The sequence below is a fragment of the Aspergillus eucalypticola genome (assembly GCF_003184535.1).
Source record: "Aspergillus eucalypticola CBS 122712 chromosome Unknown BO83scaffold_8, whole genome shotgun sequence".
NCBI lineage: Eukaryota > Fungi > Ascomycota > Eurotiomycetes > Eurotiales > Aspergillaceae > Aspergillus > Aspergillus eucalypticola.
The window spans coordinates 1009438-1037153 of record NW_020290282.1 but is presented as its reverse complement, the minus strand read 5'-3'; the positions used below and the strand labels follow the sequence as shown (position 1 = coordinate 1037153).

The following is a 27716-nucleotide window of genomic DNA, read 5'->3' as shown; positions in this document are numbered from 1 at the left end:
CTTCAACCTCACCTCCAGCATCCCCAATAGTGCAAAATGGGAACGATTGTCCACAGAGATGAGGCTCTCCAGCAGAGTCTGGAACAACTCATATCTGCTACGAATGTATATCAGAAGAGCCTCTCAGATGAAGATCGATACAAAGTTTTGATGAACGCAACGCAATTGATCCAGACCTTACGTGGTCCAGCAGATATGCTTTATGCGCAGTTTGAAAATGTAGGTCATCATTCTGCTCTATAATGATACAGGTGACTGACTAATGGGTTTTCTTAGGCTGCCAACACAGGAGCCATACGAACACTTCTAGAGGCGGGTGTTTTCGAAGCGATCCCTACCGGAGGCAAGAGTATCTCAGCTACCGAGATATCGGAGAAGACGGGGATGGATAAAGAACTGGTTGGTAGGTGTTCTAGATGGCATATTTGCTTCTTTGACTGCTGAGACCGTTTAACTAACAAGCGATTGAGAATAGTTCGACACATGCGCGCCGCCACTCCAGTTGGTCCCTTCCGCGAAGTTGGAGAGGAGCAGTACGCCCACACTCCCTTCTCGGAAATCTATCTTGTGCCGCAAATGCGAGCAGTCTACACCTCCATGTGTGTTCAAAAGTCTTACCATTTAGTAAAACGACGAATTGAGAGCTAAAGTAACTTTTCGCAGGATGCACGATTTCATTCCCGGTATGATGCGGAACTGCGAATTCCTCCGTCAAAAGAATTGGAAGAACGAGATAACTCTTCGCAACAACCCTTATTCATTGGTTCACAACTGCGAAGGCAAGACCGCGTTTGAGCATCTGTACGAAAATCCTAGCAACTTCCGCCGCTTCAACGAATCCATGAAGGCCGCGGACTCAATGCTGGTCACAACGGGCCTGTACCCATTTACTCAGGAACTAGGTCCCCTGGCAAGCGATAATACGGTTACTTTGGTTGACATCGGGGGTGGTCGGGGCCATGTCATTCGACAAATTAAGGAGACCGAGCCCGATCTCAAGGGCCGGTTTATTCTTCAAGACCAGGCGAGTGTAATAGAGGATAACGGTGACGAAATTCAGAAGTACGGGATCGAGGCCATGGGACATGACTTTTTCAAACCACAGCCGGTCAAGGGTACGTATACATGTGTCTTATCCACACTGAAATGCTTGGAGAAAATTGAAATTGACCGATATATGTATTATATTAGGAGCTCTGGCATACTATATTCGACGCTGTCTCCACAACTGGCCCAACGACGAAAGTCAGAAGATCTTATCTAACTTGGCTGGCGCCATGGATAGAGAGAAGTCTCGCGTGCTGATCACGGAGCATATTGTGCCTGATGTCGGCGGATCGATGTTCCATGCCTGGATGGATCAGACAATGATGACTTTTGGTGGCCTCGAACGGTCAACGAAGGACTGGGCTCATCTCTTGGATATCTCGGGCTTGGAGTTAGTTAAGGTGTGGCGTGCTCCTGGAGTGCCTGTTGGGGTTGTGGAGGCTAGATTGAAGTGATTTCGATTATAGAACATATTTAGACACCCTTAAAAAGCTAGATTATAGCGATACGTTTGACTATTCGAGGATGCTGATCGATCGGTGTACTCTACCTGCAAGGGGTGGGGAAGCGGACCGGAGAATACCACTGACTTATTGACTGCTATGTCAAAATAGGACCTTGATCGTCTAACGGTCATGATCTCTGCTTCTCAATCCCAGTTAGGGATAAGCGCTGGAGAAAGGGATTTGAGACAGACCCCCAAGGGATGCCCACGTGAGATTCACCCTCGTGGGCAGCCCGCGGTTATGAAAATATCGTGAAAGGGGTTTTCCCCTATTCCATGAGTATATAAGTGTGGTAAATTTCATCCTTATAACTAATTTAAAATATATGAAAAACAATAGATAAGTATATATTGATACTAGAAAACGGGACATATTTGAAAGTATATACTACTAAGTGAGCGACCAGGGAGTATGGTTTATATTCATTACTCTTTTTTCCCACACTCTCTACACCTTACAATTATTTCTAAACTTGTATACTTATACACAAAGCCTGATAAACCAGGTTATAATATATAAACACTAAGAGACCGGACTGTAGCATAAAATACAAAATCATAACTTTTACATAGCATTGACCTGAGCACGTACTGTCTGTATTCAATTCAAATAGGGAAAAAAAATATATATATAAAATAAAACTGAAAAAATACTAGCATGTACTAGGAGTCTTAGGCAGTCTTTCTGACTATTAGTGACTCAGCCAAAGTGCCCTAGCTGCGCTATATCTTAGTACAGCGATCTATCCAACTATGTTAGAATGAGTATGAGAGCTGACTTATATTAGAAAAGCATTATATTTCGCAATTAGAATTTCTGTGGCAAGATTATGAAAATTCCTTAGAGAAAATTTCGACTCTGTGTAAATGTGCTGCTTACTAGGAACGACTAATCCTTGGCTTTGGGGCCGTTTTACTTTTAAGTCTTACCTGCACAGAAATGATTATCCGGTAAAATTTATGTGGGTGGTACTGACGTAGATACGTCCAAAGCTAATATTTTAGGAATATTTTTACTAGTATCTATTCATAGTATTTGTACAGTGATTTGTTGTCATCCCCCAGTAAGCCAAAGCCCATAGAAACATCCGAAACGCATCTCCATACTCAAGATACAGAGCGACCCCTCATCACTACCCAACAGAACTTCAAGACACTCATGAGCTAGAAGTAGCGGTGGCCTCACACGCGTATGTGGAAACGAGAGTAGACGTGATGGCATAAGTGGTAGTCGCCGGGGTAGGGTTCACGACCTGAAACCAATTCGCCGCCACGGGAGTGCCCAAGCCCGTTATTTCCTCGAACTCATCAAGATTGAATCCAAGACGGGCCGCGTCTGTTGCAGGCAGCAAGCTCTCAAGACAGACAGGCAGGGAGTAGTCCTCTGGCTGGCTGTACAGCAGCAGGATGTAATCGTGGGCAGGCCCTTCCAGCGGTGTCGGGTAGACATACTCCGCGTTTGGGGCGCTGGTGTTGCTAATCTCTAAGACACCAGACGAGTAGGCTAGGTATGGCTGGTACCAGTGTAAGGCGGCCGTTGAGACACCATCCTCATTGATGGTTGGGTCGATCATGATGATGACGTACTCGTCCTGGGTGGAGGTGGTGTCCTCCAGGTACAAGGTAGGGGTATTGATGGTCCCTGTGGAAGCGTTGTGAGTATGTAATCCGCGTCAAAGACGATTTTCGCTTACAGTTTTGGTTGATCAAGGCTCCAGATTTGAGAGTTAGGTGGCTCCCATCTTTGGTGAAGACCACGCCAACGTCCGCGTCGACAGACGGAGTAAAGCTGGAGGGAGTCGCCGCTGCCGCGAGGCCGACAGCAAGAAAAGAAGTGAAGATTTGGAGAGAACGCATTTTGATAGTGCTAGTTCTTTTTGTAGAGAAGTATGGTTATGATTGTGCTGCGAAACTCCCATCCCTTGGCTCCATTTCGATTGTTCTTATAGTCCCTTGCTGGATGCTTATTTTACTGCCTCAAACTGAACGGGCCGAGTAAACTGAGTTGACACCAAGGTGCATCCGAAATTCAAGTTAGTACTCACGGAGAACCATGGCCGATACCACTCGAAATGGTAGATGACAAGAAAGTGATCAGAAGCTTGTATAGAGACGCAGGAGGACCAGGATCTCGTATTCGGCTGCACCGCCTCAAGTCTTTCAAGGAGGGACGGGCGTGATAATGCTAGAAAGAGCATGCTTTTTGTGGACTAGTAGCCAAATAACCAGCCTATAGTATGTAAGTAGCAAATCTGAGGTAATCCGAGTCTTAGAGGCATTGTAAGTCGAATGGTGATGATTGTGTTGGGTGTTGTCGGTGCTGCATATCTGCCATGCGTACCACGTGGACGCATTCCTTCCGAGCTGCAGTGGGCCTTGATCGTTTGGAACGCAATGCGTAATTCGATATTGATCCTGCAAGATCCTTTTGGGCGCGATGATGCTAGCGCTTACTCTATAATAATTATAGCTCCTTTAATGAACTCTGATTGCCTTCCCTCCGGAGCAAAGCACTCGATAGTCTCCATTTGTCAGAGCAGGTCTGTTCGTCCTTCAGAAGATTAGTGGAAAACTTTACCAAACTACACCATTGCTATCCCTAGAGGGTGTAGTGGTTCACAAAATAGTGCGGACTTTGATATCCTTAATCAAAGACAATTTCTGCTTCATTTTACAAGCACAAGGACAAGGGTAATGCATCCACAACGATCAGAGATACTACACAAAGCAAGATGCCTCAAGCAGACGTCTATACTGCGCAAATTATCAAGTGATGTCCCAGTCAGCATATAGCGCAAACTTTCGTAAGCTAAACTCCGGGAAATCGGGATGGGAAGTTGTTCAATTATCATCCTTCGAACCCTTTCTTTCGTTCAGATTCGCTGTTGCGTAGAGGTCAAAGCCTCCAATGTAGTGTGAGCTGACTCTCTGAAAATCCTGGAGGATGAGTGAGTCAGGGCCAAAAGCCTGGACAAGGGAGGATAGCTTCTCACCTAGCCTGATGATTTCTCCCAAGCGTGAGACAGACTAAGTTGTTTTCGAATAATTGAGCGTGGATAGCACCTCTGTACCAGGGCTCTGAACTCGAGGTCCTTGGGTATTTGCCTTGTATAACGTTGCTGGTAATGATGGCGACGATTTTGTGTTACGTAGTACTTCTATAGTGGGGCTTCTCCGTGGCGTCCGTAGGCATACAATCTATAGCATAGATGAAACACCAATCATAGTTTGCAATATTTGGCAACATGTTGGCCAACGGTGGTATGACGAGAGCTGTCCGGTTCTGGGGCTCGAGAAAGGCCACTGTCTCATTGTTCCGGTTAAGACCGTTAGCTATAGTTACACAGCGTCATTGATGCCTAGGGGGGCCATGATCTAGAATGCCTATGAAAAATCGAGGTATCATTCTGTGAAAGTATAACAAGAAAACCCTTGATTTTGCTATAATGTAGCTAGCTGGTGATACATACTGAAATACCTCTAAACACCGCTAAGCAAATCCAATTAGCGCCGAGCGCTCAGCGCATCAGCAGGGCGTAGCATGACCACTGATAGCGAAGGCAGCCTTCACAGTACCATGATGTAAGGGAGTATCAGAGCGCATCACAGCAGATGAGGCTGCCCCCTAGGATCCCCATCCTAGCGTATATGTCCCGTGCGGCGTTCTGCGAATGCCGTCCCATTCTGTCACCACCAGAGGCGGGCGTTTGCCCAGCACAACGGCACCTATTATCGGTTTAATATGGTTATTCCTTGTGCTCATCTTTCAGTTCTTTCCCACTGATGAGACAGCCCCTCACGCCTTTCCACCGGACTTCAGGATCTGCTCCAGGTTCTCCCGGCTGTTCTTATGTGTCATTTCCAGGTAGTGCAGCTTCTTTTCCAAGCCAGCAATATCCGTCTTCAGTTCTCCACTCTCGCTTGACAGACGCTTGTCGATCGTGTTCATGGGGACAGCCACAAACCTATGAGAATTGTATGCATTAGTATGGCCGCGAGATTCTTCCGTCTTCATGTCATCCTTAGAAAGGTGATATAGCAAACACCAGTAGACTCACATCTTGCCAACGCCCTCATATACCCTTGTATCCTTAGGCAAAGAGCCGATTTCCTTGGACGTTAACTCCAGCATGCGGATGTCTCTCTGCTTAGTTGTGATCTGCGCCTTCGTGACGCCGATTTGTTGTTGGGAGGTGATAGCCTGGACCTCGATTTCTTGCAGAAGCTGTTTGATTGGAACGTATTAGTTACGCTTATGAGATAGAGTTGCTAGGACAAGGTACCTTCTGCAGAGCTTCGTTGGGAATGGACATCTTGGGTAAGGAGAGGGGAGTCCCGCCTTTGGTATTGAGGGGTAATCTGGGGTCAGGGAGAAGTCGCGTTGTTGGGGTCAAGAAGGCGCGTATTTAGGTTATCCCAGTAATATTTTTTCTGAGATTGGGCAAGACGTTTCGTGGATCTGGTATGAGAGTAACAGGGAAGGCTGTTTGTTCGTTACCTATCGTCCTGATCAAGCTCGATGATGAACACATCGGCCGCCCGCTATCATTGGCTCCGAGGCCCGGGCGGTAGGGGATACCGGATTCGGACATCAGTATAGGGCTTAGGGCTTCAAGCAAAACAACTATTGGTATACAATCCTCATGAAAAAACGAAGCATATATGGATTTCTGGAAAATATTTGTATTCAATAGAGTTAATACATCATTGAGGCTCGCATCTTGTTGTACTCAGCCTGGGTGGTCGGCTTATACTTGGCCGGGTATGCCTCACTCATGCATGACGGAATACATTCAATAGTCACGTCTGGATCAGGAGACATAAAATACGGAATTGAGTAGCGCTCCCGTGTCATCCGGTTGAGCCCCTCGAATCGGTCTGAGAGTTGCGGTAGTCTGACGCGGTGGTTGGTTGACCGAAGACGATCTATGTTATAGATCAGAAATATGACCGATTTCACACTATTATTAATGTTGCGGGGAATGGACCAACCATTGCTCCACATTTGCAATAAGTCCCCAATGTTCATGATGATGGCATGTTTCAATGGAGTAGCGGGGACGAATGTGCCGGGCCGAGAAATGTCCTCTACTTCCAGGCCACCACAGTCATCCTGGAAGAGCATGGTTATGGAACTCCAATCTGTATGTGCCGGGCATCGGGTGGTTCGCTCTTTCTCCAACTCTTCTGCCGGCACAGGCAGATAGTGCAGCAACCGGAGCTGGTTGTTGTGACCTGAATGCTTCTTCGTCAGGTAGCTTTCATCCTCCAAGTCAAGGCCGGTAGCCAAAGCACGTAGTATCTCGCTTCCAACCTTATTACACTCCCAGTAAAATTGGACCATGAAGTCTTGGTAACCAGGAAGTGTCCCTTTCGGTATCCACTGGTTGGGCTGAAAGGTATTCTCTTCGCTGCCAATATCGTAGATTTCCTGTGCTTAAACGTCATTCCGAATCTCTCACTATAAGACTCGATGACAACAATCATGAAGGACTTTCTGTCTAGTAGCTCATTGGGGCGACATAAAATCTAACAAACCTTGACATCTGGCACCTCTCTCAGCTTCTTCCGCGCGTCCTCGTCATCCCCGGTGCTCATGACTTGAGAAACCTTTTCTAGACCGGGCCATGAGTAGCCTCGATGTACAGCCCAGCCCTCCGGATGTGGGGCCCGCATCTTGTCTTCGCTTGAGAGCTCAAAAAAGCGTCTCATCCAGTCAAAGGCTTCATCCAGAACCGATCCAGAAAGCGAGTGGTTCACGATGTATACGAACCCGACATCCTGGCAAGCCTTAACCAGTGCATGTGCGACCTGTTGACGAGAGGAGGCATCTTGGCTGTTGTACCACTGCGAAAAGTCCACGACGGGGATCTGCATCTGTGTAGAGTCCGCAGAACAAGATATATCAAATAACTCAGATTCTGATAGTATCTCGAAGCTCGTGGGATGATGTTAGCCAGTTAGGCCGCCGAGAAGAAGATCTCACGATAACACTTCCAAGGACCTGTTGTGAGAAGGACGGCTAGTGTACTATTAGCCGAACTGACGCTTGGTTTCCAAATCGCCTGGCGATCATATGCTTTGCGATCGTGGAAGAATAAGAAATTACGCGAACACCACTTTCAAGAGAAAGTATAAGTTTGGGGATAACCAGCAGATTTGGTATGGTACGCCTAAGTGTATACCGATGATCTAAAACGACTCGAGGTAAGCTTACTATTCACGTGGTGTAGTTAGTTGTCCGAGATGTAAAGTGACATCATCTGGTGAGTAGCAGACCCTGAGATCGGAGCTGGAGCAGTATTTATCCACTCGGTGATAAAGACTATGGAGACCGGCGGAGTGCCGGGTGATTTCCTGGCTCCGGTGCAGATTCTCAATCAATGCGGGCCAAAAATAGGTGGACAAGTCCCATCTTTGCACGGGTGGCTGGTTATTGAGGGGCCACAGGCAACGCTCCGTTGCTGTGGCAGGGAATCGCAGTGGACCCGGCGCGGCCTGAACAACCTAAAGATGCAGCATCCATCACCCACACTTTCCGGTGTTCAAACCGGCTTGCTCGAGTGAGGCGAACCCGGCAGAAATTAATACAGGAAGAAGAGTTTTTAGCAACACGTAAGTGTGCTTTTATCCGCCCTGGATCATGTTCGTTGAGCTACTGTGTACTTGCAAGCGCTACCCTGATCGACCACTACTGACATCTACTTCTACCGCTTTTAGTAATCTGTTGATCGCCGCTGCAAAGCCGTCGCATAATACCGGCCCTCAACAGATCGTACGATTAAACAGGTTGCAGTCTCCAGCTGCGCCGGTGACGCATTCCGACGTATATTTTCGATATCCTGTCCCAGCATATCCGGAGGGCGCGCTGTAGCCCTAAGCCTCGACAATGAAGCTCTTCGGGTGGATCTCGGCCGCATTCCTCGCTTCGACGGTTCTTTCGTTAGAGACAACACCAGCTCCATCGATCGATGCTATACCATTCTATTCACCTCGCAATGCAGACTCCGGACGAAGGGCCTTTGAAGTATTGCAATTATTAAGGAAGCGGAGCGATAACTGTCCTTCTGGATATGATCCTTGCACAAACCTAGGCTACTCGGATATATGCTGTGCCGATGGTAGCAGGTGCACTCGCGACGCCGCTGACAATGTCGCTTGCTGCCCGACGGGAGCAAGCTGCACCGGCACGCTCTCAGAAACTGGAAACTCTGGGGGAGGTGCAACTAGCAGCTTCCGATTTCCCCAGACAGCGACGGCTACACAGACTACAGATGGAACGAGTGTGACTCTCACGGGCTCTACGATTGCCGGAGCATATCCATTTGTCAATATCCCGACATCGTTCGCCAACGCGCGCGTTTGCACATCATACTACTCTCTCTGTCAGAGCGAATATACCGGCTGTCTTTCGCAACTCGGAGGAGGGTATGCTGTGACTGTGGCTGCTGAAGGAGGAGGTGTCACTCGCGCTGGAGGAGGCGCTTCTGCAGCTATATCGACATGCTCTAGTCTGAGTATGGAGGCATGCCACGGCCTCAGCATTGGTTACTGCGGCAGTTACAGCACTGATGTCTACGAGAACCGGGGAACGATGCCCAGACGGAGTTCCAGTCTTGAGGACCTTTTCTTTGGCATGTTCATTGGACTTGCCGGGATGTTTCTATGAAGTTACGACTACGCTTGATTTTCATGTGGATATGTATGTACGAGATATGGACATACGCTCGCTCAAGTGACGTGAACAATTTTTTTTTTATCTCGAAGCTAACGATGACAACTGCGACACTCGAGCGACAACTACTTCGGTCGAGAACGCCCATTCTTTGGGTAGCTGAAAGAAACGACGGGATGTATCTATGAAGTGACTGATGAAGGGCGATAGTTTGGCAGCTATCGGTATAATGAGTTTCATGATTCTGTGGCGTTTTGTATATAACAAGAGCATCTAGGATAGCAATGACGTCTAAAAAAAAAAAAAAAAAGAAGAATGATCAGATAATGATTTCTTTAGTATTAGGGAACTTGTACTGTGAGCTTGTTGCTCCATCCAGCTGCATCCATGGCGCCTCACTACCACATCATTATTAGGGCTCAGCAGATAGCAAAGAATCTAGTATGTGATTGTCGGGTCACGGACAATGCACACTTCTAGAGCAACTAAGTACTTACGGATATTGAGTCACCTCGCGCCAAATCACTGCCTAAGCATGGGGCCCCTTCGTTGGGTGACACGTAGGTGTAGTCACTAGTCACTACACGGTCCTCGCCTGATTTGTGCCGACGGATGGAGGCCCATGCATTCAGTACCTGACGGACGTATCTCATCGAATCAGATACAGCGTTTGGCTAGACCGACTCACCGTGGAAGACGAAACGATAATCTAGCGGTGGAGCCGACAACGCAATAGGCCGGGTCTGTCCAAGTTCCGGACTTTTCGCCCACGGACACGATTGGGTGCTGACAATGACGCTGTCAGGAACTGAGGGGAGAGTTGGTGATGAGAGGGGCAGCAACGGCATCATCGGCCACTTCTCTGCCATTGGATCACAGCGGGGCAACAACATGCAGAGTTGAGAAAAGTGGACATCCCAGCCTCCGGAATTTCCTTTTTTAAATTATGAGCTAAGTTTATCTTCATCGCTGATTCACTCGGCCTGGCAGTGATTGGTGGTGGTCGTCACAGGAAATGCGGTGGTTGGGAAGTCGACCGGACGGAGGCTGGGATCAAAGAAGGACGGACGGGCTGCTCGTGGGATGGCACCCTGCTCCGACTTCTCTTCTCCAACCCTCCATACATTTTCTACTCAACTGATATGCATTCTTTCGATCTCTGCTCTGCAAGCTACCTGTGACGGTCTCTCGCATTCCATCTATTTGCTTGGCTTCCTTTCGTTCGCTGTCTCTCGTTCTATACCTCCCTTGTCATACCAAGACCTACTTCGAGCCATACGTCGGAAACCCCCAAATTTGTCCCTGGCAGCGATCGCAATCCAAAGCTGCTTTTGGTCGCATCGTGGGCTGGCCTCGTGGTTGTGGAAATTCCTACATTCTCCCCTCGCCATGCATGCGTCTCGCATAATCCCGTCGACCCTATCTATACTGGCCCTCTTAAGTCAGTTTCAACCCTCGATAGCTTCTCCATTGGAACCCGAGGTGAGTCTCGAGGAGGCCACCTTGGAGAAGCGCTGTTCGAATCCTTGCGGTTATTATAGCCAGCTTTGCTGCAGCTCAAGCGAAACATGCAGCACCAACAGTGATGGCGAAGCTGAGTGCGTCAGTTCCGGAAGCTGGGAGTATTACACCACCACGTATGTCGTGACCGAAACAGAGCGTGCGACTTTTACTTCAACATGGAGCTCCTACATTGCGGCAACAACGAGTACTGGCAGCTGCAATGCCGAGTATGGTGAAACGGTCTGCGGCAGCGACTGTTGCGGCCCTGCATATGTCTGCTCCAACAATCAATGTATCCTGGGAAGCACGTCAATCTGGGCAACTGCGACTGCCACACCCCCCGTACGCGGAACAACGCTATCGACTGTAACTCAAACGGCCACCACGACTGAGCCTTTCACTGCCCCTGTGAGCACAAGCGGCACGCCATTGATTGTGAAGGGCTCCGGCGGAGGACTCAGCGGCGGAGCCATCGCGGGCATTGTTATCGGAACAATTGCCGGCGTGTTCCTTCTGTTACTCCTTTGCGCCTGTATGTGCTGCCGTGGAGCACTTGATTCTGTGCTTGCTTGCCTTGGTCTCGGTGGCGGTAGGAAGCGGAGAGAAACCACTTACGTTGAAGAACGTCGTCGTCGTCACCATTCTTCTTCCGGGGCTAGGCCTGAGCAACGCACCTGGTTCGGCAGCCGACCGGCACCATCAACAGCAGGTGGCGGTAAGAAGAAAGAGTCTGGCATGGGTGCTTTGGCGACCATTGGAATCATCCTGGGTGCGATCGCGCTGTGCCTTGGGTTGAAGAGGCGCAGAGACCATCGTGACGTGGATGAGAAGACCGATTACACGTATCCGAGCACCTACTACAGTTACTACTCCTCTGACTACTATACCAACGACGGTAAGTAACGTCTTGTTCTCATTCAATGATAGCATGATGCTAATAACATTGCAGGAAGCGTTGTGACAGATGATCGGCGGACGAGAGACACCAGAAGAACTAGACGATCTCGCACGCGTTCACGAAGATGATGATTTTATGATTCCAACCAACGAAAAAGAATGACTTACCGAGATACAACGATTTATTAGCTATGATTTGAGTCTTCGGACTTTATTTGATCGATTTTGCATGGACAGGCGTTACCCAGGGTTTATGATTGATGTGTGATGGTTTCTTCTTTCGTGTCCGAAAGATCTGCAATGTACGATGATGAGACATGTATTCATGTTCTAATGCCCTTGAATGTTTCTGCTTTATCCCTTTTCTTCGTCACTTTGTCTTTGTCCTCCGTCCCTGCTTCCGTTTCTTCGAACTCATTGAAAGACGCGGAAGGAAACTGTGTTGTAAATAAGATGCTCAAATAAATTGACAAGGAACAGCATTGTACATATGAAGGACATCAGTTGCCTGTACCGACATCGTACATATTCTATCAGGAAGTTAGTAGTAGAGAGCATCCCTGACCAGCAACAGTGAGAGCTCACACAGCCAGAGCTGCGAGTCACCCTCCGACACGCTCCTTTAAAGCGGCGCAGGGATAGTTACAGGTATATGAAGGATCTGAGCATAGATTACAGCTTCCAAAGATCCAGTGTCAGTGCACCCCTAAGCTGATTCTTGATAATCATGCACCTGCCGGAGCAACTCGTGCGTTTATCCAATAACTGCAGCTGCAAGGCGGCCATCAACGGTCAGCATGCCAACCCACGACAGAGACGGAGGGAATTGTCATCATAGAACGATTAGACCCCACCGATCTGGTAATAAGGGCGAATTGAAGGGATAAGAAATTCGAATAGATTCGTGTTACCGATCCACGCGATCAAGTTGTTCCGATCGAAGCGGTTCGAGTCCGACAGGGTCCAGAGAGTGAATGAAGCTCGGCACCTCGTCGACGGCACAAACTGCCCGGGCGGAACCTGCGACTCCCCGCCTCCCGTAGTCCCAAGCCATTCCATCCATCATTTCACGCTCGCCTGTCCTTCAATCCCGCTGTCATTCCCACGCCATCTTCACAACACCCCCTCCCCTCTCCCACAACTCTCAACTCTTGTATTCGAAAACCCTTATCCATGAGGCTACTCTCGAGTATACGGTCCTGACAATACCTACTCAGCATCTTAGTTCATTTTGCCCTCGTCCGGCTTTTCCCCGATCATCCAGGGCTGTCAAGTCTTCCCTCCTGAGGATTACGAGTCCCGTTGAGCTCCGATTCTTCGCTGGCCCGCCATGCTTCAAACGCAGACTCAGCACGTCTTTTCTCATCAGCACCAGTATCCGCAGGCTGATCCGACCTGGTTGCAGCAACAGCAGCATCACCAAACCCACCCGCACCAGGCTCAGCAACCGCATTCTTCGTTGGTCGCCCAACAGCATGCCCAAGTCCAGGCGGCCGCAGCCGCAGCCGCAGCCGCTCAACAACAACACTATACTCGTATAGCCATGGCTGGAAACGCCGGTGCCGGTAATTCCGCTCAAGGGGCTGGTGCAGGAAGCATTGGTGGGGACGGTGCGTTGCCCGGTGCGGTGTCCGTGATGGATGGTGGCATCAGTGATGAGAATCGGAAAGTTTTCATCTGGGTCGCAGAGCTTCTCGATCCGAGTCGCAGAGAAGCCGCCCTTATGGAACTTAGCAAGAAGAGAGAGCAAGTGCCGGAACTCGCGCTGGTTATTTGGCACTCTTTCGGTATGGAATCACCCCCTTTGATCAGCTTTGTTGGTGGCGACTAACGGGCAGTTTTCCAGGTGTCATGACCGCTCTACTTCAGGAAATCATCTCCGTATACCCTTTGTTGAACCCTTCGCAATTAACTGCGGCTGCATCAAACCGGGTCTGCAATGCGCTGGCTCTCTTGCAGTGTGTGGCTTCCCACAACGAGACTCGCACCTTGTTTCTTAATGGTACGCAGCTGTCCCCCAGGACCATCCACCCCACCCTTCGGTTCTAAATCGTATGTGACTTGACTAACAAATTCTCGTTCGGAACAGCTCACATTCCTCTGTTCCTCTATCCTTTCCTCAACACAACGTCAAAGTCGCGGCCCTTCGAGTATCTCCGCCTCACCTCGCTCGGCGTAATCGGAGCGTTGGTTAAGAATGACTCATCCGATGTCATCAACTTCCTCCTTACCACAGAGATCATTCCCCTTTGCTTACGGATTATGGAGACCGGCTCAGAACTGAGCAAAACTGTCGCAATTTTCATTGTGCAGAAGATTCTCCTCGACGATATCGGTCTCGCGTACATTTGCGCAACCTATGAGAGGTTTTACGCGGTTGGAACTGTTCTGAGTAATATGGTCACTCAACTTGTTGAGCAACAGACAGTACGACTTCTCAAGCATGTAGTGCGCTGCTTCCTTCGGTGAGTCTATCCCAGGTTTCTTCAAATTGCGTTGGTTGATTCGTTTCTACTTCAAATGCTGACTTTTGTAGCCTGAGTGATAACAGCAGGGCGCGAGAGGCGCTGCGTCAATGCCTTCCCGAACCCTTGCGCGATGCGACGTTCTCCTCCGTACTCCGCGACGACGCCGCCACTAAGCGCTGCCTGGCTCAGCTTCTTATCAACCTCTCGGATAATGTCTCCGATGGCGCACCTGGTGTTGCGATGTAAAAAGTTCAAAAGCATTTGTTTTCCTTTTGGTTTACTTGATATATTTGACAACCTTACGATATGCATGGGGCGGGCTTAGGCGAAATACGGAATACAAGGCGCAAACTGTGTGGTATGGCAATGCAATGACGCGATCTCAGGAAAGTTGCACAAAATCAGCAAAGAGAAAAGAGAAGACATGGCGGGTATGGGAGCACTGGACTTGGGGGTTTCTGTCTTGTTATGGTTCGAAAGGTTCTGTTGTTTTGCTAATCATCTGTTCTTTCTTCCCTTCCCTGGCTTTTGCTGCGGCTTTTTCTCTGCTTTCTATCTACCCTTCCCTTTTTTTGTTTTTTGTTTGTCCAACACTTCGTTCCCCTTCGGCCATAATGGTATGGCTGTGCGGTGGCGTGGATACGGCTGGCGCTATTTGTCTGTGTGCATTTTGCTTATCCTCTATGTTCCCCATTCCCCATCCTCCATCTGAGTGAGATAGACCCTCTTTGAGCGAGATACCAAGATCTAGTTTTATGTTTCGTTGGGTGGTGCTGATTCTGTCTGTTGCTTTAAGTTTCATTCTCTCCTGACCTGGTTTCATGCGGAGGCGAACTATTATTACGATAAAACCTTCCCTTCTAGTATTTATTAATATGAGTTTGTATCTTTCATTTGGAATAGAATAATAGTATCCACGAGGCCATGGTAAAATGTGAGCAGTCGGATCGCAACGACAGCGCAAAGGCTTATCGGCACGGGATCGACCCAATCGGCGGATGGAAGTCACCTGACTGGGGTCTCGACGCGCCGCCCGGCGATTCTGTGAGCTCATCTCTTCTGCCCAGCCCGACACGCCCGCCCTGGCGAACGATTTCCTGTCTTCACGCCGCTGTCGATCACGTCAATACCCACTCATTCCGCCATTCGGTAGAGACATCTGTGTTCATTCTTCTGTTGCATATACGTTGCGATAATTACTCCTTCTCAGAACTCCCGCCCCCGCCGCAGATCCGCCGCAGGGGTCGAAACTTGTCCTGCGCCGCGGCGCCTTTAATGGTCTATATCCGCCTTCATGGTTTCGCGAAAGCGCACCCGCTCCGAGGTGGACGCTGCCCCAGAGCAGCCACCTGAGGAGCCGGGTTTACTCCAGCAGCTTCGGAACTGCTGGGAGTTTGCAAGCCTCATGCAATACATTGCCATATTCGGTAAAGTCATGAAGATTGACGAGGATTTCGGGATTGAGGTGAGCAGTGCAAATCCAACACCTATAATTTTCTTTACCTTTAGGCGCGATAGATCAATGCTAATATTCTACTCTGATGCTTTGCTTGTAGGACCTGGAAACTGAGTGTCTAAAGCCTACCCCTTCCGAGAAACTACTAGAGATTGGACTCTGTCTATTGAAATGGGTGTCGTCGCATCGGGGCCTCACGTACGTGCACCTTCGTTCTAGCCGCGACTGTAGCTATGCTAATAGGATGCTTTGTCTGATAGCTTCGATAACTTTGATGAGTATACGCGACGTCAGTACAATGCGAAAGCACCACACATTCCTAACCCTTTCGGGTATGAGGAGGTTCCGAATAGGTTCTTGGACTTCGACGTTTTCTTGAAATTGCGCGTCTTGCACCAGCTGTCTATTTGGACCTTTTGGAATCCCGATCGCATCCGCGAAAAGATGCCGGAGCAGAGGGAATTGGATCAGACGGAGTGGGTGGGTTTTGCGTGACACTACCCCTAGATTCCTATGATATTTACTGACCATTGCTAGCGTATCGAAGAAGTAGGCTACGATCGTGAAGGCCGTTACTACTATATCCTCGATGATAACAGGCTCTATCGCCGCACCGACCCCCCTATTCCGCCGCCAAAACCGGTCAAGTCGAAGTCGAGGAGAAAGAGCGCCCGCGCCATGAGAGCCTCTAAACGAAGACGTGTTACAGGCGCCGATCCTATTGAAGAGTCCGATGATGAAGATAATGCTCTGAACGGCGACGCCTCAGAGGATCCTCTGCAAGCGATGACGTGGGAATGCATTGCCGTTACTCTAGACGATTACAAGCAGTTCCTCGAGTCCATTAGGAAGACAAGGGATCCCAATGAGAAAATACTGAGGGATAGGATCGATGAACAGGTCATGCCCATCATTGAGAAGGAAGAGGAGGCGCAGGAGAGGCAGAAACAGAAGCGCGAGAAGGAGCTTTTCAACATGCAGTTGCTCGCTGGCGCTAAACGATCCAGTCGGATCGCCGGAAAGGCTGAGAAAGAGCGACAGGAGCGTGAGGCTGCTGAAGCAGCACGTAAACGAGAGACGGAACTAGCCGCAGCCCGCAAAGAGGAAGAAAGAGTGAAGAAGCTGGAGGCGGAAAGACGCTCGCGCATCATGACCCGGGAACAGCGTACTAAAGATCGGGAGAGAAAGCGGATATTACATGAAAGTGAGCTCCAACGCATCAAAGAAGAGCAGGAGAAAGTTGCACGGGGCGAGAGCAGAGCTTCCGAGAGACATCTTCAAGCGGAAATGGAAAAGTACCGCAAGAATCTGGAGGACCTCTCGCAGGAAGATCAATGGGTATTCGACTGCTCGGGCTGCGGTGTTCATGGTCAGAATCTGGTAGGTTATGATCAATCCCGGTCATTATGACAACAAGTGTGCTGACCCTCAATAGGATGATGGCTCTCACAGTGTTGCATGCGAGTCCTGTAATGTGTGGCAGCACAGCAAGTGTCTCGGTATCTCGAAAAGCGAGGCTGAACGAGAGGATTTCCACTTCGTTTGCAAGGACTGTAAACGACGCGAAGAGGAAGCGAAGTTGCCCAAACTTCCACCGTTGAAATTCCGCGTCGGGTCGTCGACCTCGCCATCCTCGACTGCGCCAGAAGGAGATACCAAGATCAAGGTTCCAGATCCGGAGCAAAGTCCCATATCGTCTATCAAAAGCGCTCAGCATACCTTCCAGTTGCCTCTTGCAGGGTCTCCTCAAAAGCAACCTTCTTCCATGCCTTCCGTTCCCTCACAAAACCCCCCTCAAGCCGTCTCCTTCCCTCCTTTGTCCCCCGAGCGCCGGCCTCAGTCCGCCCACACCACATCATTCAGCCCTCCTCGAGCCCCTTTCTCTCCATCAAAGGGCTTGAATGGATTCACTCCGTCATCTAGGGAACAGGTTCCAAAATTGCCATCCATCCACCAAGCTATGCATTTACCGCCTCATTCTCGCGAGTCCTTCAACGGCGGGTCGTTTCCGGCGCGGCGACCGTCGTCCTCTCACTCTACGCAGAGTCCCACTCTGCCTTCGCCCATTCAGAACCGGCCGTCTATGTCCCCAACCCAGGGAAACCGGGATGTTGGTCCTCTTGCGGGATTTCCGCCTGTAGCTTCGACAGATCACTCAGCCCCATGGACGCCATACGGTCAACACCAGACCCCTCGTCCAAACACGGGCAATCATTCTTCCTTCTCTTCCTTGCATAACGGGCGTCCATCTTTCATGGCCACTCCGACTGCAAGTCGCTCCTCTCCTCCCCAGAGTTCCCACGGCATGCCTTTTTCGGGTATTAGCCCGACCAAGCAATCACCCCGGCCTATGACATCTGGCAGTGTCACTGGAGCTCCCGTCCTTCCTCCGATCCAGAGACTCGAGCCGAGTCCTAAATTGATGGGTCGTAGCTCGCCCGATGCACCCATTCCGCCGCCGGTCAAATGCATGACACCGGAGCAAGAGGAGCGCAGGCAAAGGGAAAACGCCATGCTGCAGGCCCAGTTGCACGGGACCAATGGCTCGCATTCAGTGATGTCGTCGCCGTCGCTCAATCGTATACCACCTTTAGGGCCTCCTGCGGTTGCACAACAGCCTGCTCCATCTCCTCAGCCCGGACAAAAGTGAAGTATCCTGGCACTTTCTGCTTATGCACACTAGCAGAGCAGCTGGACAACAAATCTTATACCCCTCTCGTTCGACATTGAAGCCGTACATTCACTCGTGATTATGTCCTTCACACGGTAATTGATCATCCTAGAAACTGAGTATGGTTCGGCTGGTTGATCTTGCAGCGCAGTAAGCTTTTAGAGGCGCCAAGGCATGCGTGCAGGTCTTATGTACCTTTTTCCCTTTCTTACCGTCTGTTTCCTCGCAGCGGTCAATACCGGGAAACTAGCTGGTTATCCTGGGTTTTCCGTTGCTCTCTCTCTCCCTAAACTTCGCTCACCCATACATTGCCTTGCGAAGTGCGCACTATGTGGAGAGTGTGCCGGTCTAGCATTCCGCACTGAGGATTTTGCTTTGTTCTTTGCTACCTATTTTGCATGGTTGATATGGTTGGTCTATGCTTCTCTCATGTCTTACTACAAACTTGATATATTGGAAGGGTGGCGTTGCAGGATAATGAGCTATAGAGGGATGGGGTTGGCTATGGATGTGAAGTAGACATTGACTAGATGTAATAAAAGCGAGGCAATTACATTGATGCTCGATACTCGCTGTAGTTGATTACCTGCATTATATGCTGTCGCTACCTATCCCAGCGTGACATGCACCTACTATTACTTCAGTCAAACACTACTCAGCAACTGATGAGAGGTACATTTATGAAAGAACATAAATAAATCACACCCTTCATTACCCACAGCTATCATCAATCCTTTCAATAACAACAACCAGGCATGCACATCAGCAACCACGCTCCAAATACATACCCTAATGAACAGGAAAGAACACCCCAAGCCCAAACCCACCTACAGCAAACAAACCAACACCCATACATAATAAAAAAGCACAAGCACCAGCACAAGCAATACGCCGCACCCGCACAGCAAACAACTACCCCCCAAACCAAGCAAACGCCATGCATGCATTTTCCACAGCCTCATACCTCCCCTGGCGCCAACACGTCTAAGCAATCTAGTACATACTACCTAACTAACTTACTCCGTTTACCCGAAGTGGATCATCACGCTCTAATTTAACTAAAGAACTACTAGTTAGGCCCCCAATTTATGTAACTACTCCGTAGTAGGTAGGTAAGCAGTAAGCACAGCACCGGTAATGTCTCAGATTCCGTCCCCCCCCCCTCCTCCCGCTCTCACCCGTGCGTGCATGCGTGCATGCATAGAACTTACTTAGTAGTTACTAGAGCACATATCACTTTCGGATCTATCACCTGTCAAAGTCTACTCATATTATCCATTTATCTGGTGTGATCATCATCATCATCATCAACCCCATATCGAAACTAACTCAATCAATTGGGTCCAAATATTCCCGAGTTGACAACATGAAACAAGGTTAATGTATAAGGTAGCATCGTGGCGTAGCATGGGGTGTCGCACTGCATGTGAGATTTGAGTAGTGTGGGTATATATTATTTAGGCAAATAGTAGTAAGGCCTCTAATAATTAAGTTAGTAGTAGTGAGTAAAAATTAAAAAAGACGCAGGGTCACATTGGGGTTGCAGGGGGAAAGGGAAAAAAAAAAGGGCCGCGTGGTTTTAATTTGTTTAATTTCGTTTTTAGGTTATTTATATCAACTTACTGGGCTATGCTGTGAGGCTGCTATCTGCGAACCGAACGTTTTAACTAACTTATATCATGGTAGTTTAGTAAGTACTTAGTTAGTACTAGGACTCGGGATGGAGTTGCTGCGGCAGATGGATGGATAAATGAGGATTGACTCGACTCGGGTTTTGGAGTCGGTTAATATGATATTTGGGGTGTTAGAATCCGATGCATACTCTACTCCGTTAGTAGAGGTAAGTATATATTGTGGAGAAGGTAGTAGTGGGATGGCTGGCTGATCGGGTATGAACGGGGTGGTGGTTTTGGGTGGTAAGTAGTAAGTAAGTAGTAAGCAGTGGGATGTTGATTGATTGTCCATCTTTAGGAATGGGGGAGAGTATGTGTGGGATCTTTCTATAAAGTTGGTATATGCATGAATCTATACACATCTCAAGATCTACTTATCGAGCATGTCAAACACATAGCATTCAAGCATATATAGCATTCGAGTAAAGTAAGACACATACAACGATATTGTTGGGGAGGGATTTACCACACAATGGTACTTTGTCGGCTCACTTACCCTTGCTTGCCTTTAACCCTAGCTAGTTTAACAATCTAGCACGTAGTTCAAGAACTAATGACTTAGTTCTCACTTGCTAACCAGGATCCCAGTCCACTACAGTCAGATAAACTAGTATTGTTTAGGGAGTCCTTTCCCAACATCCCTTACCCATGCAGTAGTTCACCTAAGTAGGTATCTCCCTAATCTATCAGTAGTCTCCTGAAAACGTTCGCTAGACTAGTGAGGGACTAATCACCACCGAAAAGAAATAAGAAACTTCTCGACCACGGCGGAATAAACCGATCCACTATACTAGACTAAGTAGTCTCCTTTTTGGATAGATCGTTCGATCAAAAATTGATTGATTGATAGCTTGCGTATTGGAGTGGACTGGACTGGGTGGAATTAATCACATCAACTAGACTACACTCACTTGGACTAGATTGAACGAACATTGCTCAGTCAGCAAACAATCTAGTTACTTTGTAGTTAGTTAGCTTGATATCTCCGTCCTCCGACCGGATCCGGGCCCATGTCCGGATAGTAGTGGGGGGGAGATCGCTCGCTCGCACGGTCTAGACGGTGGCCTTGTCCGTGTCCTTTTCTCCGAGTGAGTGGGTTAAAATAATGGGTGAGGGTACCGTGGATTTGTGATGGTATGTTTGCGTGGTCTGAGAGCCGCATGCTTCCAGAGAAACATCCTTATCTTGGGTTCTCTTTCGTTGGTATGTAGCAAATCCAAAGGTATGCAGCGGGCAGGCACCAAGGTATAATTCAGCATTTTCTCGATAAAAAAAGCAAAAGGGAGAGTATGCGGATATACTGTGTGACTCGAAACGACTTAAGTTGACCAGTCAAATCTCGCCCGAGTCCGAAATATCTCCGCGTGCAGCGCAAATCTTTATAGACGCATCTCAGAAGCAAGCAAACGGTAGGAATGAACAAGGATTGCCTATGACGGTAGGAGATCGGTGAACCGATTGACCGATGGTCATGACAATCTGCCCCGTCAACCTTCGCCGTACAGACACGAACTCGGATAGATCAACCGATATAGTTGTACCTCAAATGCCTCAAAAATGGAAATGTACACACATAAAATCGCATAACTTCTCATATAGATACGAGACCAAGTGTGTGATCATCGATGGAGAACAGCTAGTCATTCTGAGTATGCTTACCTGCATGGAAGGATTCTGACACCTTCTGGCTTAAACACTGGAACCCGATTTTTGCCGTCCACTCAAGGCGCATTGTCGGATGTGAGCGAAACCATAATTAGCATTCCTGGGCTGCGCAGGTGCGCCCTGCTACTCCACTGGAACCGTTCCGGCTGATCTTCTGGTTCGGAGATAGCAACTATACTCGGGTCAACAGCCTGGAAGGAGGTGCCGGTGCCGGTGCCGGTGCCCTCTCGCGTCCACAACTTACACACAGATGCCCGGGAATGGTTAGACTGATACCACTCCTATCTGTTGGCAACTCTGAATAAGGGAAAATAAAAGTGACGGGAGTCTGTTACAAAGCGGGAAATGTTGTAAGCGGCAGGCCGTTGGGTGAGGTACCTCGCTTGTACTTTTGTCGGCGATTGTCCGTGTAGAATAGGCGGGAAGGGTACCTCCTGAGTACTCAGAATGTGTTAGTATATTATTCGTACCAGCAGTCTGATCACTGTAAGGAGTATCGAAAAGAGGTTAGATGGAGGGGCTGATAGGGCAATGTTAGGTTCGGGGGCCCATGTTGCAAACACATGTTGTATGCGAAATTCCAGATGTGTAGGTTGATCTCGGGCATGTTCATCTCTTTCTTCCCTCCCATACCTTATCTCCTCGATTGACTCCGGTGGCTTTTAGTTTGTTGGTTCCTGTTTTGGTAATTGGAGGCGATATGTGTCATGTCTCACCGACTGCATGACACGACGATCCCCGTGGTGTAGGAATTCTCCAGTTGGAAATTTGTAAGGCTGAAATGATAGTCCGCCTATCTACGGAGTACATACTGCTGCTTAGCTAGTCTACCTGTCAGTTTGTTAGATCGCCGATACGGTGGCCATGACAAATTTGAGACGGCTGCCTGACAAGGCTGGCTTCATGCACATCGCTTGGGAGGCTCATTGGATGATTTCCGACAATGTCTCAGATCAGATGGTTTGAACCGGCTAATATGCACGGCTGCCAGGCGTTGGAGTAGTACTATCTTAGGCAGTTGCTTGTGTATGTTACTGGCATGGGTCCCACTGGATTCCCCGATCCGTCTCGCGCCTTGATACTGAGCCGTAGTGGATGCTTGCGAGGGGCAAGTTATGCCTATCGGATTTCCCGGCGGGAGGAAGTGGGTTGAGAACTCTGTGGGAGAGAATTTCTCGTGTTGAACCTCGGTGGAATGCTGATACCACAAAGTAGGTTTAAAAGAGTAATTAATCCCCCTTCTCCTGATAAACTCAATGACACATATTCGTCCTAAGCGCAGAGGGAGGCCATAGCTTACGTCGTAATATCCCCCTGAATGTGGATGGAAATGTTCTCTGTATGGAGCAAGTACCCAGTACCCAGTACTTGCTCCACAAGCCTAGGGTGACTTAGTTCTTACGTACCAGCTACTTTGGAGTTACCGAGCTCGGTTGGCTGGCGGAAGAAGCCTTAGGTGGCGTGACCAACATTCACCTACTAAAGGGAACAGGCCAATGATGGATCGTCATGGTGTGATTTAATGACAGAAAGTTGCTCGTGCTGCCCATCGAGCAATTACTCGATGAGAATTTAGTCGATGATTTTCTTCCCGTCAACCAATGGCGGGCATGTTGGAAGGCAGATCGGTCTGCTTCCCAGGGGCACAGCGGCGGGTGGTTCCCCGCTGGGGGCAGCGCGGAGGCTAAGCTACCGTAATTAGCGGGGGTGCCTATGGGTCCGTGGAACGACGTCAGGAAAGTTAGTGACTTGACTTGCTTTTTACTTGCTTCGTACCACTGAAAGCGGCCCTCGATACCACGCTAGTCCGGATGAGCTCGGTCTAGACTGGGCGCCCAGCAATGACCCTCTTCTCCAAATCCTTTCCCCCCCCCAATCTATGCAATGGGCAGGCAGTGTGTTGCGATTTCTTGAAGGTCATCCATTCGACTTGCTCTGGGTAGTCTGCTGTTAGTGTCACCTGAAAAAAAAATATCCCTCGTCAAATTTTCCAGATCGTCGACGTTTCAACATGTTGAATGAATATTTTCCAAATTCCTTGCCTACTCTGGTTTACTTGAGGTTGGCATTTGCTTGTGCGTATTGTATCCTCCAGTCGAATCCCAACCTTAATTCCTTCGCCTGAATACTTGCATCTTCCATTGTGTCATGTCAAAAGTTAGCTTTATAACCGCGGTGCAGGTCAGCACTGTATCAATTCCTGCTTCTCATTGCGCTCCTCACGAATCCTATGCAGCATTACCTTTGCTCACATGCACAGCTCCTAGCTACTTCGTCGTACGAGATTTCCCGTAGGTTTCCCACCATCGACCAAGGAGACACAGTGTGTACAAAGTGTTGGACTGTGCGAATCTGAGCTATCGTCCCTGGAAGTATGGGGGCAAAATAGGTCGGTATCGGGGCACCCTTTGTTTATGTAGAGTCCATAATAGTCAGGTCTTGGAAAACCCTTTTCCATCTGTGTAACCAACCAGACAGTGATTAGCTAGTGACGTTGACTCGACATTCACTTGTCCTGATGCAGGCTTAGCAATAACTAACACGAGAAACGCCGGTGGCTCAGGCGCTAGACTAGCTGAGTCCTTCTCACTTCGCGTACCCAATACCCATACTGTCGGGTCCTTAACGTGTCGATTATAGGGGCTAAAACTTGCCATTGCCACATCGTGCAGGGAGAACTAAGCGAGTAACCAATGATTGCACATGCTTCTCCGTGGGCAATGGCAGGTCGGTCCGTTAGTGCGACCTAAGACGGGCAGCCTGTTGCGACTCTGGTATCCTCTCTCCCTATAGGAATGCCTTCCAACCGAAATCATGGCCTGTCCGAAGTAAGCGCCAAATACGTAGGTGGTATGCATGGTGATTCAACGGTTGCTGTCGTGATTGACCGACAATCCCCATGTCTTGAGCCACGTTTTCCTCGCAACCACTGCCTGCCATGCCTGCTATCTAGCGGTAAAGGCGTGTCTGGTAAAATCGGTGAGTAGAGGGCTCGCCAGCTCTTGCTTGATCACGAGGCAGTTGGGCTGGGCTGGGGGTCAACCGGCTACGGCGCGCATCACTTCTCGCGCTATCCAATTGCACCAGAGACACCGTCCCGACGTATGTACATACCTGCGCCCCTCTGGTTCCACTCCGTGTCATCTCAATCCCGTGACTGGAAGAAGGTTCGACGGCTACTGCCCAGCGCTAATCCCTGCAGAAGGCGTGGCGCTACTGGCCTGTTTCCGAGCATCTCGGAGATATTCGTCAATCCCTCAATGTGGAAATGACATGTCCAGGATAGCCCCCTTGAGAATCTAAGGAGCTCTCCCTGTCATTCTTCATATATCCGAGGCCTTGGCTCATTTCCCCCCTTTTCCCTGCAGATGCCACTGTGATGTGAGGCAATATTAAACCCCAAAACTGAAAAAAGCACGTTGGGCACAGTAGTGACTATCTGAAACGAATATTCTTAAGGACGGATGTTATTCTCAGCTACTACCTCTGTTTGGTTGGATAGGCTCGAGTCCCAAATGGACTGACTCGAAGAGGCGAAGACTCATCAATGTAGGCAGATTCAATAGAGACAATGGTGCACTTGGCGTATCAGGAACTTCGCCAGTCAGCAGACCGTCCAAGTTCTTCGACACGCGTTGGATTTACTTCACCGAGTGGCCTGTAGAAGGATGAGTGCCGGACATGGAAAGGTGCGCTGCTTGGCGGGGGTTTACTGACCTTCCAGAAGGCCATCGAACGCTTGCAGATGATGTGGATGGTTAGGAAGGTCCATGGCGAGCCCGATCGGATCCCTGTGTCAATCCTTATCTGCAAGAGGAAACAGGAAGTTACCCAAGTGACACCAACCATTCAATTTGGGTAAATCCTCCGGAATCTCAATTATAATGTCCGGGGACAGCCTCTGGGCGCAAGCCACCTCAGCTGTATAACCCTTCCTCCAGATGCGGTGCCAAGCAGTTACAGAAGGTTACCCATGTTACTCGTTCCATACTTGCGCTCGAGGGGAAGCGGAAGGGGGTAAGTTGTCAGAAGGCCTACACGAAGTGGCCGTCAACGCGACCCATGGGACCAATGACGAACTGCATACGATCATCCACCTCCAGAAGGAAGTGGCCGCTCAGACCCCTCCCTAGAACAAGGAACGAAGGAAATGGTTTCCACTAAGGTTTCTTCTTCAGCAACGTTCCTGCGCCCGAGAATAGTCAGGAAAAACCGAGGAAGCCCGGACAAAGAATGCTCACACCGGGCAACTCTGGTTCCTGCGCAAGCCATCGATGTGTGCCTTCGCGGGTCCATTAGAACCTTGAAACCCATTTTGGCAGCCGCAGATCATACTAGCTCTCTCGGAGGCCGTCAGATCATCCCTTCAGCTGGAACGGGGGAGGATCTTATGGGCAAGTGAGGGTGGGAAGGGAAGAAGGGGGGGGTCGATTGGGGAAGGAGAATCGTGAGAAGTGGATCAGCCGTCAGTGGAGGCAGGCGATCTGTGGGTTCTTTGCAATCTCATCCAGTCCAACCGACTCGCCAGAGTAGGTGAGTTTTGTGTGGCTGTTGTTTTTATGATACTTCATGTAGCGCCGCACACTACACTGGCTCCACTGCACGTCCTATGCCAATCAGTGGCTGTCAACGGACCGTGTACAATGTTGGTACACTACAACTATCCAGATTGCAGCTGAAACGCCGTTTCCGCAGCGGCATAATGCAGAACAGGACGGAACTACATATTGCAAAGGCAGTGTGCATGAGAGGAATATATGACATGACAATCTTCGGGAATGAACAATCCCCGAATCCTTCCAACGATGGCTGGGCTAACACACGTGACCGTAGAAGACCCAACCATCAGGATGGCCCATTCCCAAACAAGGGGGTAAGCAGAACGCCGGAAATAAACATGCGCCGCAATCCCATTTGAGCCAGCCAATCTAAGATGCAATTTATCATACATCAGCGTATACTGCATGCAGACCCCCTGTCATATGAATTGGCATTAACAAGCTAACGACATGCAGGGAAATTACGCGATTACTTACGCAGCTTTGATACGGCCTATTTACTATAACTAACATTAACCCATGACTAACTAACTTACTCATCTGAATAACTTGGCTCAGCAGAAAATCATGTCTATGCCCTTCCCATCGCATACAGTAGAAGATAGCGCAGGTACAGAGTCAGTTCTGCCTGATTCAAGCATCGCATTCCCCACCTCGACCCCACTAGATCCAATTCTCCTTCCGCGGCGAGCCCCGTGTCAACCTACTACTACACAGGAGACACTACTAGCTTGGAAATCGCAGTATTAGGCAGGACCCCCACCGGCGGCCTCGCCGGCACGATCCCGCCAGCTTAAACTACCCAAGTGGGTTAATCTTTTCAATACATGACGCTAGCGCTGCTCACTGATCTGCTGAAGCCAGTCGTAGCTTGCCGGCTACTTCAGCCCGACCAATGGATAAGCCAATAGTAATCGTGTGGCGTATTTCTTGGGTCCATGGTCTCAAATACTACGAAGATGCTCGCGGCATGCTCTTTTGAGTTAGTCTGGTTTGAAGGGGAGAAAGAAGAGGTGGACGTCGGGCAACCGACTCCCCGCGCAAACCTAATTTCTAAAGGACGTGATTGCGATCGCTGAGAAGAAAATAGGACTAGAATGGCATAACAAACTCTCGCTATTCATCTTCACGGCTATGTACCCTTTTCCAAGGAGCAAAGGAAATCACAATTTGTCTACGGCGTGCCCTGCGCCCTTCTGGTTGGGTTGTTGGTCTTTGGCCCAACTACAAACATGGACCTGCTCGCATCCGAACCAACATACAAATCAGTATCCACTGGTTCGACGCATGACAGATGTCTCTCACGAGTCACGCAGCATCTTCCAGTGGGCTACCTCAGACTTACCAGGAGGCAACCTTGTAGCCCAACTCTCACCTAATGCGCGCTTGCCTTTGAGTTCTCCGTCTCTCAACGTAGTCTGGCCGCTTTCGCTAAGGGATAAGCAAGAAACGACACGATCGATCGACTGGCTTGATTGTGGGGTATGGGCCAAGCAATAGTATGCTCAAGATTTGCGCTAGCTACCTACCATTTTCAGATGCATACATACGTGCGCTTCATGTCTTTGCCTGAATGACCCAGGGGCGTGTCGCAAGC

The 27716-nt window shown here is 49.2% G+C and overlaps 9 protein-coding genes across 9 annotated transcripts; 6 read left to right on the top strand and 3 right to left on the bottom strand.

Moving 5' to 3' along the window:
• Positions 1-36: 36 nt before the first annotated feature.
• BO83DRAFT_462856 (O-methyltransferase) lies at positions 37-1720 on the top strand (the record flags this gene model as incomplete). The annotated part of the gene is made up of 5 exons (XM_025537303.1): positions 37-219; positions 277-403; positions 476-599; positions 664-1115; positions 1192-1720. The coding sequence occupies 5 exons, from the start codon at positions 37-39 to the stop codon at positions 1500-1502; spliced, it is 1197 nt and encodes a 398-aa protein (XP_025389850.1). The 3' UTR covers positions 1503-1720.
• An 877-nt stretch (positions 1721-2597) lies between these two features.
• On the bottom strand, positions 2598-3409 carry BO83DRAFT_416152 (YbhB/YbcL family Raf kinase inhibitor-like protein; the record flags this gene model as incomplete). The annotated part of the gene is made up of 2 exons (XM_025534680.1): positions 2598-3194; positions 3247-3409. 2 exons carry the CDS (start codon positions 3407-3409, stop codon positions 2710-2712), a joined length of 648 nt encoding a protein of 215 aa, XP_025389849.1. The 3' UTR covers positions 2598-2709.
• Positions 3410-5348: 1939 nt separating this feature from the next.
• Positions 5349-5786, bottom strand: BO83DRAFT_309936 (putative prefoldin subunit 1; the record flags this gene model as incomplete). The annotated part of the gene is made up of 2 exons (XM_025527414.1): positions 5349-5517; positions 5611-5786. Coding segments are annotated over 2 exons (345 nt in total), but the record flags the coding sequence as incomplete, so codon positions are not given.
• A 462-nt stretch (positions 5787-6248) lies between these two features.
• Positions 6249-7429, bottom strand: BO83DRAFT_309711 (isopenicillin N synthase family dioxygenase; the record flags this gene model as incomplete). Its single annotated transcript, XM_025527403.1, has 3 exons — positions 6249-6478; positions 6545-6983; positions 7091-7429. The coding sequence occupies 3 exons, from the start codon at positions 7427-7429 to the stop codon at positions 6249-6251; spliced, it is 1008 nt and encodes a 335-aa protein (XP_025389847.1).
• Positions 7430-8441: 1012 nt separating this feature from the next.
• Positions 8442-9221, top strand: BO83DRAFT_309201 (uncharacterized protein; the record flags this gene model as incomplete). The annotated part of the gene is made up of 1 exon (XM_025527392.1): positions 8442-9221. The coding sequence occupies one exon, from the start codon at positions 8442-8444 to the stop codon at positions 9219-9221; it is 780 nt and encodes a 259-aa protein (XP_025389846.1).
• A 661-nt stretch (positions 9222-9882) lies between these two features.
• On the top strand, positions 9883-12115 carry BO83DRAFT_436328 (uncharacterized protein). Its single transcript, XM_025535948.1, has 2 exons — positions 9883-11625; positions 11680-12115. The coding sequence occupies exons 1-2, from the start codon at positions 10311-10313 to the stop codon at positions 11754-11756; spliced, it is 1392 nt and encodes a 463-aa protein (XP_025389845.1). The 5' UTR covers positions 9883-10310; the 3' UTR covers positions 11757-12115.
• An 842-nt stretch (positions 12116-12957) lies between these two features.
• BO83DRAFT_309209 (Rcd1-like cell differentiation family protein) lies at positions 12958-14341 on the top strand (the record flags this gene model as incomplete). The annotated part of the gene is made up of 4 exons (XM_025527393.1): positions 12958-13414; positions 13474-13629; positions 13717-14092; positions 14164-14341. 4 exons carry the CDS (start codon positions 12958-12960, stop codon positions 14339-14341), a joined length of 1167 nt encoding a protein of 388 aa, XP_025389844.1.
• Positions 14342-15389: 1048 nt separating this feature from the next.
• On the top strand, positions 15390-18201 carry BO83DRAFT_425762 (putative PHD finger domain protein; the record flags this gene model as incomplete). The annotated part of the gene is made up of 5 exons (XM_025535229.1): positions 15390-15560; positions 15652-15749; positions 15812-16031; positions 16089-16931; positions 16987-18201. The coding sequence occupies 5 exons, from the start codon at positions 15390-15392 to the stop codon at positions 18199-18201; spliced, it is 2547 nt and encodes an 848-aa protein (XP_025389843.1).
• A 597-nt stretch (positions 18202-18798) lies between these two features.
• On the top strand, positions 18799-19361 carry BO83DRAFT_241499 (uncharacterized protein). The gene has a single exon (XM_025526968.1). It carries the CDS (start codon positions 18978-18980, stop codon positions 19278-19280), a length of 303 nt encoding a protein of 100 aa, XP_025389842.1. The 5' UTR covers positions 18799-18977; the 3' UTR covers positions 19281-19361.
• Positions 19362-27716: the final 8355 nt, after the last annotated feature.

What these genes read in the sequence shown, in the direction of transcription:
- BO83DRAFT_241499 (XM_025526968.1), top strand. Translation starts at nt 18,978, where the DNA reads ATGCACATCAGCAACCACGCTCCAAATACATACCCTAATGAACAGGAA.
- BO83DRAFT_436328 (XM_025535948.1), top strand. Translation starts at nt 10,311, where the DNA reads ATGGCACCCTGCTCCGACTTCTCTTCTCCAACCCTCCATACATTTTCT. An exon ending in TGACTACTATACCAACGACG is followed by an intron (nt 11,626 to 11,679) that starts GTAAGTAACGTC and finishes ATAACATTGCAG; the next exon opens with GAAGCGTTGTGACAGATGAT.